We start from the raw sequence: 20,654 nt of genomic DNA on the forward strand, positions 1-20,654 counted from the left end.
GTCTCCCAGGCCTCATCACCTATGGACAGAATCCAGGGCCAGTGCAGGCGTGTGGTGAATACCATGTATCAGGCTCCTGTGCACCGACTCCCAGCCGAACCGCCAAGCCTGAAGAAACATGGAGGACAAATAAGTCAAATATTATCATTTGGCATTGGATGCACTGTGGCTGAAGTGAAAAACATAAATAATGCATTAAAAAGTATGCTTGCTCACCAAAACTGACCTTTTAAAGTTAGAGTTGTATAGGATTGCATAGTGTTGCATGATGGCTCCTTTGGAAAATTTTCTTCATGAAAAGCTGCAAAGAGTTCAAGGAATAGTTCAACATTTGATGAGTTTTCTTGCCTGCAGAAGGTTAATACCACCCTCATGTCTGTGCAGTGAATACTAAGCTGGAGCCAGCCACCGGTTAGGGACTGTACACACATTGTTGAGGTGAGGAGAGGGCCTGAACCTTTTAAAAAAAAATTAATTATTAATACATAAATAAAACAATCTCCCTGTTTATAGGCAGATTTTATTAACAGATCCAGTCTGGCTGTCCACCCTTGTTTGCAGTCGTTATGCTAAACTAAGCTAACCGGCAGTAGTTCCATATTTACCACACTGTGCTTAACTCTGCACAAAAATGAATAAGCATATTTCTCAAAATGATATTTATTTTATCCATGCGCCTTAGCAGCTTGCAATAACTCTGTCCTAAAATGAGCCATTATTTTCCTATGTTCCTTAAACGCAACAGTGCAGTGCTAACCGTGTGCACGTCGCTAATGATGAAGAACATCTTCTGCCCTCGATGATGATTTAATTATTGTAGTTCCTGCTGTTACATGACTGAAATCTATTTGGACTGCTAATTCCTCTGCTTGAATCAATGTTTAGAGGTGGATTTCAGATCTTGAGCAGCAAATGACTCATAATGTTTGCACACTCTTATCCCCCGTATGTCTAGTTCTCTCCAAACAAATGTCTTTCGAGCTGACCGGTGGTGGGGATAAGTGAACCGTCTCACCTCTTTCCCGCCAATCTCCTGCAATCTCGCGCTGCTGTAGCCAACCTGTTATTACGGAGAGATCACATTAGCACATATAACTCCAATTAGGAAATAGTTTGCCTCAGAACGAGGAAAACGGCACCAGGTTGAGTCCTGCATCATTTGGGGGTTTAATGCTCAGCGAGGGAAAGGTTTCACAAGATCGCTCTCCCTTCATCTGGAGCCCACACAGATAACACACACGCACACACACCGCCTATTTCAAGACACGTAAAAGCTTCAAAATTCACGAGAAGGGTATTTGCTGACATATTCTATATCATAGAACAAAACAGCCAAATCTCGTCCACTTATGCTGATAACCACAGAGCTTATTTCAGGCATCTAACCAAAAACCCATTGACATCGAGACGAGGACACCGGACGTGCTACAATGCTAACTAATCTCCATGTTTTACGACTCACTTCTGCAGCACTCTTTAAACTTGGATTTATAGTATAATTTATAGATTTATAGTTTGTAAAATAGTTTTTTTACTTTATTTAGGTCTCGATATAAACCTGCAACAACCAAATTTGCTTGGCTTTGGCATGTGTGCTGTTCAATATTAAGCACAGTCTCAATGATTTAAGTCTGTCTTCAATGTGTCAATAATGGGGGTCAATTCAGGAGACGCTGCACATCTGTGTGTGTGTGTGTGTGTGTATGTGTGAGAGAGAGTAAGTGCGTGGATGTGTGTGTGTGTTTACGTGTTTCTGTTGCTGCGTAGCTCAGTATAATCTGCCTCCATTTCTCAGAAGAGCACCATCCAACTTATTTCGTTTTATGTGGTGTTTACTTTGGTGCCCCACCGCTCTTCTGTGGTGCCAACTCTAACAAACTGACCAGCAGGGCATGCGACCAGCACCCACCTACTCCCGTCAGGAATCTCTCACACTCTCACACACACACACACACACACACACACACACACACACACACACACACACACACACACACACACACACACACACACAATGCACTGCATCAGATAGCATTCACAAACACAGACAAGCGATCACAGACGGCGGCTCTGTTTATGAAAGTCAGACGAGTGCAGTAATATGAAAGCATGCTGGGGGGGGGGGGGGGAACCAAGAGCCACACAATGATTGTTATGACCACAAGCGCACTAACTGCAGCAGTCTGTTCATCTATAAATAAGAATTAACTATACACTTTCTTAAATTTCTTATTTCTGTTACTTTTCCTCTCTTTCCTGCCTTTTTAGCAAAGTCTCTCATTCCTTTACCCGTCTGTCTTTCTTATCATCTTATCAACTCTACCCCCCCCCCCCCCCTCTCTCCATCCCTCCATTTAAAGAGACACCAGACTGTGCCGTTCTGCATCCTTTCCTCTTGGCTCTGTATCCCTGCTAATTATACGAAGCCAAAAGTCTTGGACTCTCTTTGGGATTCTAAACATAAACTTTACAGCTGGACTTTGAGCTGACTGAGCTTAAGTATGTGAATAGATACAGGTTCTGTATCTATACCGGTCACAGCAGCATTTCAAACTCAATGGATTATTCGCGTCAAGGTCAACTTGGGTGAACTCTGACTGTCTGTCTTGTAAGTGCTGACCTTTGAGGGGAACGGAGGGCCGGAGAGCCCAAAATGCTATCGTGGCTCATTAGCCATGTTGCACTACTTTTATCTATCCTCCTCTGTCGGAGTATAAAAAACTCGGGAATGGTTTACAGACAGTTACCCCAACACTAGTCAATTTGTTTAGGTTGCAATCGCGATAATTGACGGGGAACATTTTATGTATTGTCGCCACACGGGACTCACTATTGCCATGAATGCACCTCATCCAATGGTGGGCCGTGTGATCCAATGAGGTTAAGGGAGAGGTGGGATGTACCAAGTTCAGTGCACACGTCACCATACAGCAGTGTAGAAAGACAAAAAACATATTTTAAATAATACAAAATACAACTTTTTAAAGCTGTATGTCACTATATTGCCAAAATAAAAAAAGTCTTTCCCCAGTGCCGAAAATATTATTCGACGTTCCTCCACCATATTCGCCCCGAACAATCCGTCCCTAAACCACCAAAGAACTCTACTTTCTGATGTGACCAGGCTTTCCCACTGCCATACTTAAAGGCCGCTGCATGTCTGTCCCAGACCGTTTGTAATTTCGCTCTTTTCTGTCGCATTGTCAATATTCAGCGACAAAAGGTCCAGCTTGTCATTCACATTTGACGGCATCTCATCTCTTCGTGTGCGCCTCTTTCCCATCTCTCCCTCTATCCACCGTTCCCTCTCTATTCTTTCTCTCTGTCCCTTCGCGGTTGTCAAAAGCGGTCAGTGTAATCACAGGCATGAAGCCACCGACAGGACTGGGCCAAGCAGCGAACCAACTGAGACTGAGTGGTGACACGCAGGCAGACAGTGCACGGAGTGACAGGGGGCCACGGGGGCCGGCGCTTGCACCCAACAACCCCTTCAGCTTCTCTCAGACTCACATTCTCTCGGCTGTCGTCTTATTTTAGGATATCGCTGAACGAAACAGGAGCTGTGTCCCCGAATGACCAAGGCAGGACTTGTGGTGATGGAGTTATCACATGCCATAATCTTAAGTGCTGAGTAGCCATTTCCCCTAGAGAGGAGATCAGGGACCAAAGAAAGTTTGATTCATTTCAAGTTAAAACTCTTAGCTTCTAGTTTTCATTTTCTGACACATTTCAGAACATATGAACTTGAGCTAAGCTGAGTTTAAGTCTTGTGACGTTGATTTGAATGAATGAACTGTTGAGTGTTCACACAACACACCAAATAAAGTTGGAAAGAAACACAGAACTTATCTTCTGAGCAGACTTCCCAGCATGCATTGCTAGAGTTAAATCTCTCCAGAGGCCATTCTTCTTCTGTAATTTGAAGAAAGCGTGGATGCTGGTGACTTGCTGTGTGTTGAATACATATTGAGCTAAATCACAGTTGTTTTCTCAGATACTAATGTGTCCACACACACTTATACATTTATTCTTTTGGCACAAGCCGAGCAGCTAATGAGGCTGTTGCAGCATTATTGACAGAATCTTCAACTAATCTAATGTTAACACAACTTAGACTGCAAACCTCGTCACATTTAAAAGAGCTGGTTTAATCTTTTTTTATTTCACAACTAATTATTTAACTTTAAGATATAGTTGCACATGTTAAAGGCAGCAGGGAAACATATATGTTTGTTTTAGCCATGCCAGTGACATGTCTCTAAACATCAACATGCTAGCATCATCATAGTACGCATGCTGATATTAGCATTTAGCTCAAGTGCAGCCTCACAAAGCCACTTCCGTATTTCTACTCCCTCAGTGTTGTGAAGTTAAACCAGATTGTGAAGTTATGTTGCTGAGTTTGTTTAAAAGTGCGTCTGCCCCCTTGTGGCCAAAGATAGAAGCTATATAACACTGTGCAGTAAAAAAACATAAGTCATGGGCTGTGGGCCGTAAACCAAACCATTGAGGGGTCTGCACAGTGGAATGTAACATGTCATGGTCTGCACCAACGTGTATTGATGTATTATAACTACAGCAATTACACATAAACTCAGGCCTGAGCAGAGGAGCCTCTATCCTCTGCAGCTAAAGCCCACATGGTATTATTATGCAGAGGATTAGGAGTCCACACACCGAGAGCACTAGCCGCAGAACCGCACACTAAGCTGACTTCATGACTAGTGTGCATGCAGTGTGTGTGTGGGTGTGTGTGTGTGTGTGTGTGTAATGCTGAGCTGTGGGTGTGAAACCATAGTAACCCTCTCCGCCACAGTGACACACTGCAAACTAAAGAAGAGGTTTCTTTCACCTGAAGGATGGCTGCAACGCTGCTCTGCTGAGCGACACTCACCCGCCCCCTGCAGGAGGAAAAGAGTGATTACCAGTAATAGGTCTGTGGAAAATGAGTGCTTCAACAAACCCTGTTGTTTACATCATTGACTGATATGTACGTATATGTATCGTATGTATTTGTGTCTATTTAGAAGACATGGCCCTTACCAAACGATGGAGTTCATACTTTATGAGGGCCACTCCTTTATTTTAGATTGTTGGGCTTCTCTGTTTGTCTCTTTCTCATGCTTGTGGTCTAGGAGCTGTTGCCAATACTGTAATTCTTCACTTCAAGCTTCATATCCTGTCTCGTCCTCTCCACTCTGCTCTGCTCCTTTCCTTTCCCCTCCCCTCCCCTCTCCTCCTGCCAAAGCAAATTAAATACCAAACATTAAAGTAAGATAGACACCAGCGAACATGAGCAGTCTCCTTTTCCTGACATGTTTTGACACACGACTGGGCATATTCACGAGAGTGTAACGTACATACTTCAGTTCCCACAGTTAGCTATATGAAAGCATCTCCTCACGAATCCTCTTTTGAGGCCATTCCTCGGAGTCTTTCCATGTCTCTGGACTTCTATGCTATTAAGCTCAATGAGAGCCTCTCTGTTATCCTGCCTCTCTGGAGCTCCACTGACCCCTCGCTGACTGCCTGAGAGCCGCCAGCGAGGACTGGTAATGAGACGTTAGCCCTGACAGCGGTAACGTCGAGGAGGCCGAAGAGTGCTATTCCCTCATCTCCTCTCCTCTTTTCTCTCCTCTCTTCGAGCGCCGTCTGAACAATTTCCTCCCTTCACTCTTGCAGGGAAGCTGCAGCACCTCTTCTTTATTCCCCTCGCTCTTCCTCGCGAATTCTCTCTTCCCCTCCCCCCCCCCCAGCTCATAACGTCTCTTCTTGTCTCGCTATGGTTTTTCTGGAGGACCTCTTTCTCACACCATCTTTTCTTGGCTGCCGCGTGACTGCACATTAGAACAGTGGGTGAGGGACTAAAGTGACGCTTCCAGACTCCACAGGCCTACAGCAGGGTTCTAAGTGACGAGGAGGTTGTTAAAGTTCACTGTGGTTTATTGGGTAACAACACACCCTCTCATGCAGAGGTGAAGAACAAACTGTACAAATACAAAACAACATGTCCCCGATGGACGCATTGATCTCAAATAATTGCTACCATTTGAATAAAGAGACATAGCACGGAATGGAAGGCCTGATGTAAAAGGTTTTGGCATTAATGTTTTGTAACATCACATTTTTGGAGACATATTTTTCAGTTTGTCTGTTTTGTATCTTTTTTGGTCATTTTACGGGTTTCTTTGTCTGTTTGTATTCGTTTTGTGTCCTTGTGGTTCTTTTGTGTCGCACTCTAGTTGTTTTATGTCCATTTGCAGCCACAACGTGTCTCTTTATTCACATAATAATAATAATAATACAAAAGATTATTGGAAACCATCAAAAAAAAAAAACAGCGAGTATGCAGGTTTTACTTATAAGGCAGCGTTAGTCCGCTGTTCTGATTTAAACTGATTCACTAGCTTTCCTGCATTTTAACGTAATGTTACAGCAGCCTTAGTACGTTGTGCAAAAATGAACAAACACAGACGTTGGGTTGGAGTGAGTTGGCACACACTCAGTGCTAAAAGGCTCAGGCTCTTCAGATCATATCTCATTTGGTCTTTCTACCAGACAGAGTTGAGTCAGTGTGCTTGGTGAGGTCACGGGGTTTGTTCTCTGTCTCTTTTAAAAGGCTGACACATGTTGTCGACGTGATCATCCAGCAGCCTCTCACAACATACAGGATCTATAATGTGTATTCCTCGGCTTCCTGGCTTTTAATGGCTGCCTGGAAGCGACAATCACGGCATCGCATTTTTACAGACTCTGTTAAGTATTAACGAGTACATTACTACACTGTGGGCTGGAAATGGGACGCTTAGCTAGCCAAGGGCGTATCCTGCCTTGTGTGCAGACACACACACACACACACACACACACACACACACACACACACACACACACACACACACACACACACACACACACACACACACACACACACACACACACACACACACACACACACACACACACAGCACTGTACTATGAAGTGGAACAGTTTGGGAATTTATGAGCTGCGACCGAAGACATAAACATATAAATAAGCATTAATCCTGTTCCTGTTCATTAGGGGTACATGGAGTTATGCGGCAAAAACAGGCGCTGTGAGCCATCCAAACATGTGTGTGTGTGTGTGTGTGTGTGTGTGTGTGTGTGTGTGTGTGTATGTGTTGTGCATGTGTATTTGTGTGCGAGAGGAAAAAAACACCATGAACCAAAATAGAGTGTTTTTTGAAAATAAAGTTCAAACAGATGTTTTCGTTAAAAGCTCTCAGGATGTTTATGGCAGTAAAATAAGGAATCTTTTAAGGATTAAGAACTTAGTTAGTGCTCTTATTGATAATGGTAAACATGTACAGCATTGACAGATCTGTAATGGACCATCAGTTATTCATCTTTATACATACATACATACATACATACATACATGCATACAGAACACATGTGGCTGTTGGAAATGAAAAATAAAAAAAAATCCATAAATAAGCTTTTTCTTTTCATGCATCATTTCAACGCAGCATTTATTAGGTCTGCATTCAGACTCGGAGCAAACCCAGGAAACATGTGCACAAGGTACAAATGAAAGGGAGCAGAGAGTAAAATCACATGAGGTCTACTCGGAGGACTAATTTCCTCGGAGCACTCGTTACGCTGAATTACCTTTTGCTTCCTTTATTTTCTCCTCAATTCAACCTGCTTTCCTCAATCCTTTATGGCTTCTTTCAAGAGTCACACACGCAAAAACATCCATCCTGTATCCGTCCTGTATGCCAACACACACACACACACACACACACACACACACACACACACACACACACACACACACACACACACACACACACACACAGACACACACACACACACATTAAATAGGAGGAGCACTATTTTCTACCTGCAATCATGCACTTGTGCTACAGTAGCACATACATGAGTGTGTGTTATGTGTGTGTGTGCATGTATTTCTGTTTCTGGGTTGCCTCAGATTCTATTAATTGCTATTAATGCTGTTCCCATTGCTTTCAAGCCCTTGCGAACATCATCATGTGTCACGACAACGTCAGTCTCTCTGTTTTGGTGATATCCAATTAGTCTGCCTCCCCGATCCAATCTAATAAGTGGGCTCCTTTAATGCCAATGGAAGCCTTAAAGCCCAGATTACAGCTTCCCTCGTCTTTCTAACCCTCTCTCCGTCACTCTGCAGCCACTCCGAGCAGTCGGCTCGACTACTGTCACAACGCGAAACATCCCAATGTGTGAAAGAGTGTCTCAGGTCGGGTTTGTTCTCAGCGGATATCTCTCTTATCTCTGAACACATTTTTGGTCTTCTTTGAGTCTCACATGCGTCTGATGCAGATGTTCCTCAGAACTATGAATACACTCCAAGCTCATGTTTTTGCAATTGTTTCGCAGTTTGTGTGTTTGGAGTTTGGTGATGTCAAAAGATCTGCAGTAATCTGCAGTCTGTTGTACTGAGCTGCTTGCTTTCCTATGAAACTTTAAATAAAATGTGTAGTTATAACTAATTCTGCCTGAATTTAAGCTCTGATTTATGTCCATTGTGAACAACTGATTTGTTGCAACACTTAAAAGACCATTTAAAGAGTCCTTCACTCACTAATGTCCATGCAGCAGAATGGAGGTATTAGGCTTTTCTATTTCATGCACACGTCTTCTTTATCAAAACCTACATTACCCACAATGCAACGCGACCGCCCGAGGGTTTGTTTGAAGATTCAGGTGTGTTACAGGCCATACATTGGAGTAAGAAGAAAGCGCGAAAATAAGAAAAAGTTCGAACTATCCACATGCACTATCATTTCTGATTCATCGAACATCAAAGCCACGGTCACGTCTGCACCCTGCGCACCCCGTGTCTCTATATGTCTTGACGTTTGTGTGATCCTCTGTGTTCAATTGCAGCCAATGTAATCCTTTCCTCTCACCGAGATTGAAAGCAATCATCCTTCATGTCAGACGTCACATCGGTGTGGCCCGTGCATACGGGAAATCTTTACATCTTTTTGCAAAAACAGTCATCGAACGGATTGGTTTTTGATGCAATGTTTGATAAACATCGTACCAGCAGCGAGGCGCAGATTTTCCCATGAAAAGATTCTCGGTCCGTCCTTTACTTGCTTTTCTGATTCACATATCGTCAAAGCCAAATGTCGAGGTTCAACAAATAGTATTCAGCACATACAGTGCAACATGAATCTCTATGTTTATTCTCCTGTTTTACATTCTGACTACAATGGCTGCAGGATGGCCAAGTCGTCCGCTGCCTCTTTGCTTTCCTTCTGCACGATGTTTTCATTCCTGCCTCAAATGAAATATGGCATATTAATAATTGCACACCCACATACGTGCTGCTGCTGCTGCACATGAAGCTCACAGCTCGCCTCAGTCTGTGAGGCGAGGAATGACAGGATTTTATGGCAGAGAGGGGCCCTCGCTGTGACGCTTCCGTGGTAAGTTCTGCCATTTCTGCAGCGTAATCGCAATTTTTAGAGACTCGCCTCGGAGTTGCAGAAGAAAAGGGAGGGATAGTTTGGCAAAGTGTCAGCCAGGGACAAACACTCGTGCTGTACGCACAATGCATGGGCACACAGGAGGATCAAAAGGTCAAATTGTTGTTTTTTTGGATAAGTGTGCAACAAAAACCTAACAACAAGGTTCAGAGACAATTGCGTCTCAGCATGACACAAGATCGCACAAAAACGACTGCAGCGATTGCAGAAATTCTCCCTGAGATAAGTGACTTTATAAGTGTCTTCTATATGGTTTTCACCCGACTGATACTCTTTGTACTGTAGACAAAGACAGAAAAAATGTACAAGGGCTCGTATCTGGGCTCTGCAAAGGAGGGAGACGGGACTTAAAACAGTTCCTGAAAATGTTTGGAGGAAGGCCTCATGACGACAATCGAAGTAAGCCCATGAAATGAGATTCAGGTCAATCAGCCTTTCAGAGAATCCTTCCCAGTGTCCAATTAGTTCGACACGCCGGCTTCTTAAAGTCTTACGTGAGGCCGACACACAGAATTCACAGCTTCCCTGGAAAGATTCCAAAAACACAAATAGATATTTGCAGAAACAATGGAAAGGACAACTCGCCATTAAAAAATGTAAAAAATAAAGCCAAAGTTACTGAAAGCAACGCAACTCGGTCAATATGCTGACAACTTACAAGAAACACCAGCCTGTCCTTCTGTACAGCTTATTAACCAGCAGAGAAAAATGAAGGAATTGGAATGCTTTAAAAAAAGGAATATAAAGTTAATGAAAAAAAAACACACTCATCAAATAGAAAAAGAATATATTTACTGCAGGCAAATCTATGTATAAAAGAAATGTGCTGGTTGCCATGAAAGTAAGAGATTTAGGCAAAAACTGAAGGGATTTTGCACTTCAAAGCTTAAAGAAGCGCGGCAGATAGGAAATGGAAACGCAGAACGTGTTTGCATGAATGAGTAAAATCATTAGTTGCATTTGAAGTGAATTTCTGTGAGCCATGCCTGGGAATTTCAATCGGAAGTGAGAGAGAGAGAGAGAGAGAGAGAGGGAGAGAGAGGCCCATGAATACTGACTGAGCTGGAATGAAAATGACTTATGTAAAATAAAGCAGGATTCTAATATCCAATATTGATGCAACAGAAACAGCAGTGATTTCTTCATGAATAATGTATGCTGCTCCATCTGAAAGCAGTTACAAAGGTAGCATAATCAAGAGGTATAAAAGATGTGGCAGATGACATTGATCAGGAAAACAACACCGGTACACAACACCGAAATATAAAATGGAATAAATAGAAGATTGTTACATCAAGGCCGTAAGAAATGAAAAAGAACTTCACTGATGTGGCGGATCAAACCGAGTGAGAAACCTTTCAAGAGTAGGTTTTAAGAAGAGATTGCAAACAGGATGATACTACGGACTCTTTGAGGCTAATCAAGCTGTTTTTGGTCGGTGTTCTGCAACTCTGACACAGTGTTGGTCCAGTCTGGAGGATCAGGAGGTCCTGAATCAAACCATCACAGAGTTAACAGGAGCCGGCCAGCCAGAGGAGATAGACTCTCGTCTCCTGGGGATGAAAGTCTTGCCGCAGTATTTTGAACTGACTGGAGTCACAGCGGTGTCTCGTGTGAAAACAGGTGATGGATCAGAACTACACTGAATCACATACACAATGGGTTTTCGTGGGTGAAAATGGAAAAAGAACTCTGTTACAGACAGCACATACGCAGGAGCAAAGAGTAGCCCACCAATCTGTGACACATGTAACTGTTTCTGTACTGCATGTGCATGTGACCACAGGTAAGTGTGTGTGTGTGTCACTTACACAATAATTGCCAACCAGCTGGTAGCCTGCTCATGCTGTTGCTAGGGGATAGGCCTACATGGAAAAACAATAATGTATACAATTATATATATATATATATATATATTGTATATAATTATGTATATATAGATATATAGACAGATAGATAGAGAGAGAGAGAGAGAGAGAGAGAGAGAGAGAGAGAGAGAGAAATTGAGTCAGCTAGCTAAGAAATTGAAACAGTTTTGAAATTGAAATGAACATACTTGGAACAAAGACTGCGTTGTTTGAGGGCTACTTGTGGGCACATGTGAAAAAAAACGGAAGCACTGACTTAGTGTCTGTGTTGAGGTCAGAGGTCAATATACCATAAATGCCCCGTCAGCAAGTGCTGGGATGAGGAAGTGTCCCATGTTTAACCTGTACATCTGCTGTGTACATCGCTCTCTGAACGAGCCCTACAACTGCCAACACCAACACTGGAACCGTCTGACCTCATATTTACCCGCACACCAGACAGTCTGAGACATGTTCGGATACGTGTGGTTCACACACGAGACTATAATTAAAGGTGCTTCATCAAACATACATTTAAACTGATATTTTAACACTCACCCCATGAAGGCTTCAAACGTGGCTGTAGTTTCCGTCTTCAAAGAGGTTCGTATGGGGACAAGTTTTCATGTCAGAAAACCTTCTTGAATCCCCCCTTACAGCATAAATCCACTTCTCTGCTGTATTTTCTCCAATAGATGTTATTATTATTTAGCCATACAGCGTATATTTCACCCCTTAGCGGGTGCAGAGTGGATCACAGCACAATGAAGGGTTGACTGGAAGCTGAGTGAATGCTAATGTGTCTGGTGTCTCTTTCCCTGACACCCTAAATTCTATCTTTTAAAAAAAGGGACGATTTTAAAACGGTTTGCGTTAATGGTCACGTTTTCCTATTTTTGGGAAGACGGCTTTGAATTTACACACATAAATGTGTCTCGGACACAAAGCACGAGTTTAGCATTTGAGTCCAAAGCGACACCAGAGACTGTGGTTCAGTCCTGTCTCGACCCTTTTTGGTAAAAAAACTAAAATAAAATGTAAATAAAAAGTGCATTCATGAGCTGAGAATAGTCGCTCGTGGTCTCTTTGAGCTTTTTGCGGAATGGCAAGCAAACCTCCATACATCCAACACATTTACAGGTTACTGTATGCCTGCACTGTATACTGTGGTACTCAGGCCAAAAGAGCTCGGACGTAAAGAGAGTATGGTTTCCTCTGAACACACATGAGCTTCATGAAAGAACAGATTTCTTTGTTAAAGTCGTACTTAGCTGATGTTTGACATGCTGTAAAATGCTGCCTGTGAAGCTGAGCACACCAGCACAGGACTCCCTGCGTCATATTGCTGCCCCAGTGCTACTTTTCAATACTAAGTCCCTTCGTTAATCTAATTAGTGGCCTATCAGCCTGATCCAGCAGACATAAGATGAGTGGGCTCCGAGGTTGACTTACTGACCTACTAAGTAAACATGTTAACATCTCACCGCGTAGCTTTAGTTCAGTCCAGTTCATTGTTTTTACTGAGGAGCCTTGCTAACAATCTGCCGGCATACTTTAAAGAGGCCGACTGATGCAGACCGATGCAGAGTTTACGTTACATAGTGCGGAAAAGTCCGTGTCGTTAAAGAGGCCGGCTCCATTCCTATCTCCAGCCAACAAACTCCACCGGTAAATAGGCTTAGCCTTTGCCCTGTCCTGCTTTAGGACCATGTTGGCGTCAAAACAGCATAGGATGGACCCCAATCCCAGACCACTATATGAAATGATAGATTAACCCAAAAAGGATATCCATCTTTGAAAAGAAAATTATTAACCCAGATAACTCTAATCGACATTTCTTGGCCCTTGCTTCCATTTTTACACGAGTTAATCAATTGACTGTAAAAGCTACAGACTGCATCGATATTAAATAATGGTGGTTAGTAACTACAGCCATTAAAGATGTAGTTCCAATTATGAGCATTGTGCTATCACTCTTTGGATGTCAGGGAGGTTGTTTTGTTACAATCTTGGCAATGTCAGTTGGTCGGTCCGCCACGTTGGTCCACACTGAAATATCTCAACGTCTACTCGATTGATTGTCATGACATTTTATACAAAGATTCATGTTCCCCAGAGGAAGAATCCTCATGGCTCTGGTGATCCTCCAGCTGTTCAATTACTAAATGTTAGCCAAAATGCTAAACAAACGTGGTCAACATGGTTAACGTCATACCTGCTAAACATCAGCATATTAGCATTGCCATTGTGAGCATGTTAGCATGCTGACTTTAGCATCTAGTTTAAAGCACCGCTGTGACTACAACAGCCTCATCTAGTCCCAATTTATTCATCTTTTAGCAAAGATATATCAAGATAGAGCGCAAACAGAATGGAATTCAATTAGTTCAACGAATATAAGAAATGAAGAACAAAAGAATGACACAAGGAACAGAGGCCTTCTTCTTTCCCCGTGTCTGTGTGAGTTAGTGGTAAAGTTTGTCAGTCTGTAAACGTCTGTTGGGTTTTAAAGACTTTCTGGCTGGATAATTGGAAGAACAACAACGTCTGCTTACGTATCCTTCCCGTCAGCGCTGTGTGGTTGTGTCATGGCTTTTTTCTCAGGAACCTTCTTGTCCCGCTTCCAAACAAGCTAATCCGGTATCCTCCCTGTAAATCAACATCTTCCACACGCAGAGGCCAAATCATTACAATCATTATGACACACCAGTTTAGATGTACTGTACTGATCAGGCATGGTATGTTCTAATATAGTCCTAAATCTTGAATCTTTGTAGTTTTACCTTTCCTAAAATACTGAAGTTAAATGAAGTTAAAAATACTAGTCTGTGAGGATTTTCTGTCACCTCGTCCAAAGAAGAATGGAGTAACTATGTTGAGGCATGAAGTCGAAGGCAACTGGACCAGCTGTTCATTCAGTTTGAAGACGATTCTTCTGGACCAAACAGCTGCGTTTGATTTAGCACAAATGTGATGTTTGACATCATGATGGGGGAGAGAGGGAGGTCACCGACACTTGTTGCTGATTAACAAGACTTTAAGATGAAGAGAGGTCAGGCAGCTTGGCTCGTCAGCTCACAGCTAAAACCTGATTATTGCAGTGATTCATCAAAACACTTTTTAAGTACCGTCAGTGCTCAAAATGCATTACAGAAAGAACAAAACTGCTTGTTTTAAGATCCCTTTTTCAATCAAATTCAAAGCGTCAAGAAACTATATTTTTGCATATTACAAATGTAATCTCATTAGAGTTTGACGTCTGTTTACTTGTGGCTCGACACGTGAAAGCAGCATCTCACATTGACCTCACAACAAAGCTCATCGCAGGCGTGCTGGGGTTTAGAGGGATAAGCCCGATCAGATCCTTCCAGATGGATCTTTGATGCCGTCTCCACAATAGGTTGCACCGCCTCCCAGGTAGGGAGGGCAGCGGAGGGTGGCATGATGGGAGCAAGGACAATCAGAGTCAGGGAGGGGAGGGGAGGGGAGGGGGGGTCCCATGTGACTGGAAAGAGGAGGATGTGGGGATTAGAAATGGAGATATAAGAGCACAACACAGAAAACACGCTTCACATATTCACATAACAAGGAAAGAAGCAATCTCTCTGAGCAGAGATCGGCGGTGGCCTCTCTGGATATCTGTGACAACAGGTGAGAACAACCTTATCGACTTATGAAGGACTTTCTTTTCTTTACTTTAATCATAACTTTTATAATGTGTTCATGGTAATACAAACTACTTGTGCACTGCTTCAAGGCACTGAACTCATAGATAATGCAAGAATTCAGATGAGGACCACTTAAGAGTTTGACGATAGGGATTTAATGCAGATATGCGTTTGTGCATTGTTAGTTTAAAACTGTAAACCGGTGCCAGGAAGAGGAATGACTGAGAACTCCGACGTGTTGTACGTGATGTGTGTAAAAGAAGGACTCTTGAAAGGCATTCAGTCGAAACTTAAAAGGAGAGGACAGGTGTGTGTATTTTCCGATGCCCGGTGTAAAGAGGATTGGCTTTAGCGGCACAGCAGCAGATGGCTGATAACATGTTGGGCAGCGGCTCCACAGACTTTGTGACCCTCACTACAGGCCCCCTAGATCTGCTGCGGCAGGGGGCACATGTAGTCGAGTTACATAACGTGCCACGGCAGGGTGTTTTCCGCCTCGGTCAAATTGCCCTACCATGATTACCAGAGTCAGATGTCACAGGAGGAACAAGAGCTCAGACAGGATACCGCTTAAGATCGGGATGGAGATGAGGACAGGACAGGACAGGACAGACGGGGACGTACGCAGGTCCATTCGCGGACAACAACACCGTGACATGTGTTGTGATGCAGCCTCACTAGGTCAGCAAGAGAAAACAATTCACAGATGATGTCGCTGGAATAGTTTGTAATTCAGTAATCAGTATCCTGATATATCTTAAGTATCACACATCAGCGGTTGAATTCTTTGTCCGAGCTGAAGAGCTCATGGAAGAGTCAGAGGTCCCACTGCGTATGACGTCCCTGTTGCTCAAGAAGGGCAATTGGACCGCTGCGGATCAGAGTGGGATTAGAGCTAATCTGGTTGTTTGAACTAATCTGCATGATCTCTTCTGATTGGCATTGAGGGCTGGAAGGAAACGGGATTAACAGAGGGCAGCAGAGAGAGAGGGAGAGAGAGAGAGAGAGAGAGAGGGAGAGAGGGAGAGAGAGAGAGAGAGAGAGAGGGAGAGAGAGAGAGCAGAGGACTAAAGAGGAGAGGACAGAGGAAGCCGGAGTCAACTGTGATCTCCGTCTGATGTCACATGTCGCCTTTCTTTTAGAGACCCTCAGCAGAAATGAACGCCGCCCCCCCTGCAGGAAGCGCCCTGGCCCCCGGTGGAACGGCCGGCCCCACCACACCCAAGAAGGGACCACCCAAGTTCAAGCAGAGGCAGACCCGTACATTCAAGAGCAAAGCCCCGAAGCCAGGCCAGAAGGGGTAAACAAAAAAAAAACCATTTATTATATTTATACATAGATTTATTTGTATTCAATGCAAAACAATCACATTCAGGCAGCTCACCTCTTTTGTTTTTCTCTCCTTGCAGCTTTGGCGACGATATCCCCGGCATGGAGGGCCTTGGCACAGACATCACAGTGGTGTGCCCATGGGAGGCCTTCGGCGACATGGAGCTCAGCGACTTGGCCAAATACGGCATCATCTAAACCGGCTGCCTCCCGCCTTCCTCGCCTTCGTGCACCTCTCCTCCGTCCGGCCCTCTCCGCCCTGCCTTCTCTCCGCCCCAGCTCGGCACGCCACGATAAGACTGCCAGCGAACCCCCTAATGCCCTCTCGTCTATCTACCTCATGCCTCGCTCCACTAAGTGGAAGGAGAGCATAAATCATAATGTTATTTTTGTATGATTATATGATATTTTTTTATAGTATATATATATATACTTGGAATGAGAAGACGAGAAAAATATAAAAAAAATATAAAAAAATATAAAACCCACATACCGTATTCCCTTCATCCATCTATGATAGTCTTCTCCCGACGTCCCCCCCCCCCCCCCCCTCATTCGGACTAAAACACTAGCTTGTATTTGCTTCTAGCTGTCTATTAAAATGTAAATATTTTGTTCTCAGCGTTGAACCTTATCTCCCATCCTACCTTTTGTACATCCTCCCACTTTTGTTTTGCATTGTATTTTCTACTCCACGTGCACAACTGTAACTGTACTGTAAACACCAAGGGGATGCAAGGAGAGCTACAGTGCACTTGCACGTGATCGCGGAGGATCCACTCCCTTTTATCCCGTCCGTCTCTCTCTCTCTCTCTCTCTCTCTCCTTGCTGCTATCTGAACCCACGCCCCTCCTAAGAGAAAACAAAGGCATATACTGTATGTTCTGTGTTGCACAATACCACAGACGGTGTACTGTGAACTGGTACGTCCTGATAGCCGCAGTAAAATGTGTATATTTATAGTACTCGTGTCGTCCGTGTTGTTTTTATGGAACACATGAAAGATGAAAGATCATGGAATTCATCTCAAGCAATAAATATGTCAAACAAAGGGAAACAAAAAACAATCGTGATTTAATATCACTAATGAGGATCTAGGATGAGATACAAAATGAAAGTATACTCTCCAAAAGTTTCCCGGCAGTCCTCTTCAAATTGATGACATTTCCTTCTGCCTCTTAACTCCAATGCTGTCCGAGCACATCTAATAATAATTACCGCTCATTTTAAGGCTTCCTGACATCGACACACTCCCACGTGGCTCTTTGTAAGACAAGCAAAACAAATCATGGCATTAACAAGAAACCCAGCTCGCACATCACACCCCTAACAATATTCAAACAGTAAATCCTTACGATGTTATGTCTCTCTGTTAAAAATACATTATACAGAATAATGTAATTCTTTTCTACGTTTGAATATACCCTACATACCGTATATTAGGAGTCTACAGCCATGCTAGCAGATCTGTGAGGCTGTAGCAGAGCTTTGAGCTAAATGCTAACATGAGGACGCTTCAGTCAGCATGTTCACCATCTTGATTTAGCGTGTTAGCATGCTAACGTTTGCTGACTAGCATTAAAAACAGCACACAGCTGAGGCTGATGGGAATGTCGTTAGTTTTGCAGATATAAAGTGCTGCAGGAATGATTTCTAAAACCCTGAAATGAGTCACTCGTCTCGAAGTCAGTGAGTTTTTTGAATGTTTTTTTTTGGTTTGATAGCTGACATAAGCTCTGAGCTTCAACACAAGCTTAAGAGGTTTTAATATCAAACATGTCAGTCATCACCCCTCAAGAGAATTCACTTTAAAAAGGCGGTTGCTAACAAGTGGCTGAATGTTGACACAACTAAGGGCGTCATCCCGCCTGTAGTCCATTCACAGCCTTGTTGTGTTTGGCACTCATGTGACCGTGGTGTTTGTTTGTTTATAGCCTAACTTTAGCTTTTTTACACGTCTGCCGAACGCATTCACGCTTCATCATATTAGTGTTTTTTTGTGAAGATGATCTTGTTGAACAAGACATGCGATAATCCAGAATCCAATGAAAAACTCCCAGTGGCTTCTTGCCGAGGGAACCGGTGCGACGATGACTTCCTGGTTGGCCTAGAAAAACTACGTCATGAACCAAAGGAATCGGGCCGATTGAAATTTTGACCTGTTTGTGCGAGATGAAAAAGTTAAAGGGTCACCCAAGTTATTACAGTTCATCCTGAGGTGGAAATGATTGTCACGGCAATCCATCCCATTGTTGAGAAAATGGCATTAGGCTGGACAAAACAACAAACATCCCTCAGGGAAAGTCACGGATCACTAAAGTCAGTAAGATTCATTGAACGTTTGTACAAAATTCGTCAGCAACTCATACAATAGTTGTTAAGAGGGTTTGTCTTTCAAAACAGCGAGCTGCTGTCAGCACTGAGCGACAGATAATCCCTACGCAAATATTCCACTTGTGTGAATTGTGTGGGATACTTCAACCACATGACGTCATGTCTGAATTCCCCTGGTGTCAGGTGACACATCGGGGAGACTTTGGGGTTTTGAAGTATTCCGTAGAGATAGACTTTAATTAATCTTGTCCCATGCGACACACACTTTTATAGATATACTGTATGTGCACACACACTCTGCTCCTGCAGCAAACAAGCTTGCCGATTAGAAAGACGAGCATGTGTTTTGCAGAGTGACTTTACAGTTGAAGAGCAAACACACCCTGTAAACTCTTTACCTGTACGGGCACGAGTTGAGGCGTTAAGTATGGACTTGTAAAAGACAACAGTTGAAAGCACTCTCCCTCTCCCCCCCGCGGCTAACTCGCCACTTCCAAATGTTGTTGCTGTGATTTGCCAGTAACTAAGGTGACTGTCCGGTTCTGCTCTGTACCCCGATGAGTCAGGTGGACTCCCTCAGACGAGACTCTCCCCCCATTTTTGTTTCACATGAATATCTCGCGTACGCACTCCACATAAAGTGCGCACGTTATCGAGATCCGGGATGCAAATTCTTATGGGAAACGGATTCACAACGTAGGGAGGAGTGAACTCTCTCCCTCCCTGTGGGTGCTTGTGTGTGTGTCATCCCCCTCCAGGTGTGTGAGCCCCACCTATAGTGAGAGGGAGGGACACAGGCAGACAGGAGGGCTCTGATAGGAAGGTAAGAGTATAGGGGTGCAGGTTTCTCTGCTCTTACCCAACCTGTTGATGCAAGGAGAAAAGCAATCTTCTCTCCCCGGGTGGCTCCAGCGACCTCAGCGACTCCATCGCGCCCCACTCGTCCTCATCTTGCCCTCTCTTCCTGTTTCCTGGGGGCTGGCAGCGATATGGCATCAGCAGAGGAGGCGCATTAAAGCCGCCCCGTTTAGCGCAACGCTTCCAACCAAACTCAAAAATCGAGACTTTCACGGTGGGATTTGGAAGCATTTACTCTCACGTCCCAAAGCGTAAAGGGTAAGTTCACCTTCTTCTTTTCTTTATAAAGATGGCCTCTTTTTTGTGGTTTACTTTTAATAGTTTAAGTCAGTCACCAAACATGTATTCTATTAAACATCCATTTGTCCTTAAATAAAATAATACAATTTCTGGAATTCTCGTGCACTCTGTGTTATCAGTTTTGTTTAATAACAGCTATTATCATTGGCTAAAAAGAATTATCATGAAAATGGCATGAATAGGCCAAGCCTTTATATTTAGATGGGAGGAATCTCCTTCCAGCCATTGTTTTACAAATCTTGACCTACACAGATGAAGGCCAGTGTGGGGGCAAAGTTGAGGTCCGGGGTCATATTCACGGAGTGATAATCCTGCTAAAGGTCGTCTTTGATACTCAAACAAAGGCTCAGTCACAGGCTGGAGGAAGCAGCAATCAGCTATCAGGAGCGAAGATCTCTCACCTCCAATCTGAACTGCATGTAAACCGTGTGTACGTGTGTGTGTATCCCTGTCTGTCTGTGGCAGTTTTATGAGCTGATGCAGCGGAATAGTTACCTTTCATGTCTCACCTCCATGTTGCAGTCGTTTCTCCCCCCCCCCCCCCCTCCATTCTCAGCGTTGAACACTCCTCTGCCTTGTTCTGGCATGTTTATGCGCTGCCTCCTCCTGCGCTCAGGCTGTCAAACCGCTTTCCCCTTTTTCCTGTTTACCACGCTGTGACCTCTTGTGTTATCCTGTCATCCATTTCACCCCTGCTTGCTTTCAGCGCCCTCAGTCAATGTTAACGTGCTTTTAAGGAAAATGTGTACTTCAGTTTGGTGTTGTTTGAAATTCTTTGTGCTTCTTGTCTCAGGAGA

The 20,654-nt window shown here is 43.7% G+C and overlaps 1 protein-coding gene across 1 annotated transcript; it reads left to right on the forward strand.

Annotated features, from left to right (window-relative positions):
- Positions 1-16,193: 16,193 nt before the first annotated feature.
- pde6hb (phosphodiesterase 6H, cGMP-specific, cone, gamma, paralog b) lies at positions 16,194-16,563 on the forward strand. The gene is made up of 2 exons (XM_076080068.1): positions 16,194-16,336; positions 16,446-16,563. Exons 1-2 carry the CDS (start codon positions 16,194-16,196, stop codon positions 16,561-16,563), a joined length of 261 nt encoding a protein of 86 aa, XP_075936183.1.
- The last annotated feature ends 4,091 nt before the right edge of the window (positions 16,564-20,654 follow it).

The sequence above is a fragment of the Anarhichas minor genome, unplaced genomic scaffold, assembly GCF_050575085.1.
Source record: "Anarhichas minor isolate MPS153535 unplaced genomic scaffold, ASM5057508v1 ptg000007l, whole genome shotgun sequence".
Classification (NCBI taxonomy): Eukaryota; Metazoa; Chordata; class Actinopteri; order Perciformes; family Anarhichadidae; genus Anarhichas; species Anarhichas minor.

What these genes read in the sequence shown, in the direction of transcription:
- pde6hb (XM_076080068.1), top strand. Translation starts at nt 16,194, where the DNA reads ATGAACGCCGCCCCCCCTGCAGGAAGCGCCCTGGCCCCCGGTGGAACG. An exon ending in CCGAAGCCAGGCCAGAAGGG is followed by an intron (nt 16,337 to 16,445) that starts GTAAACAAAAAA and finishes CTCTCCTTGCAG; the next exon opens with CTTTGGCGACGATATCCCCG.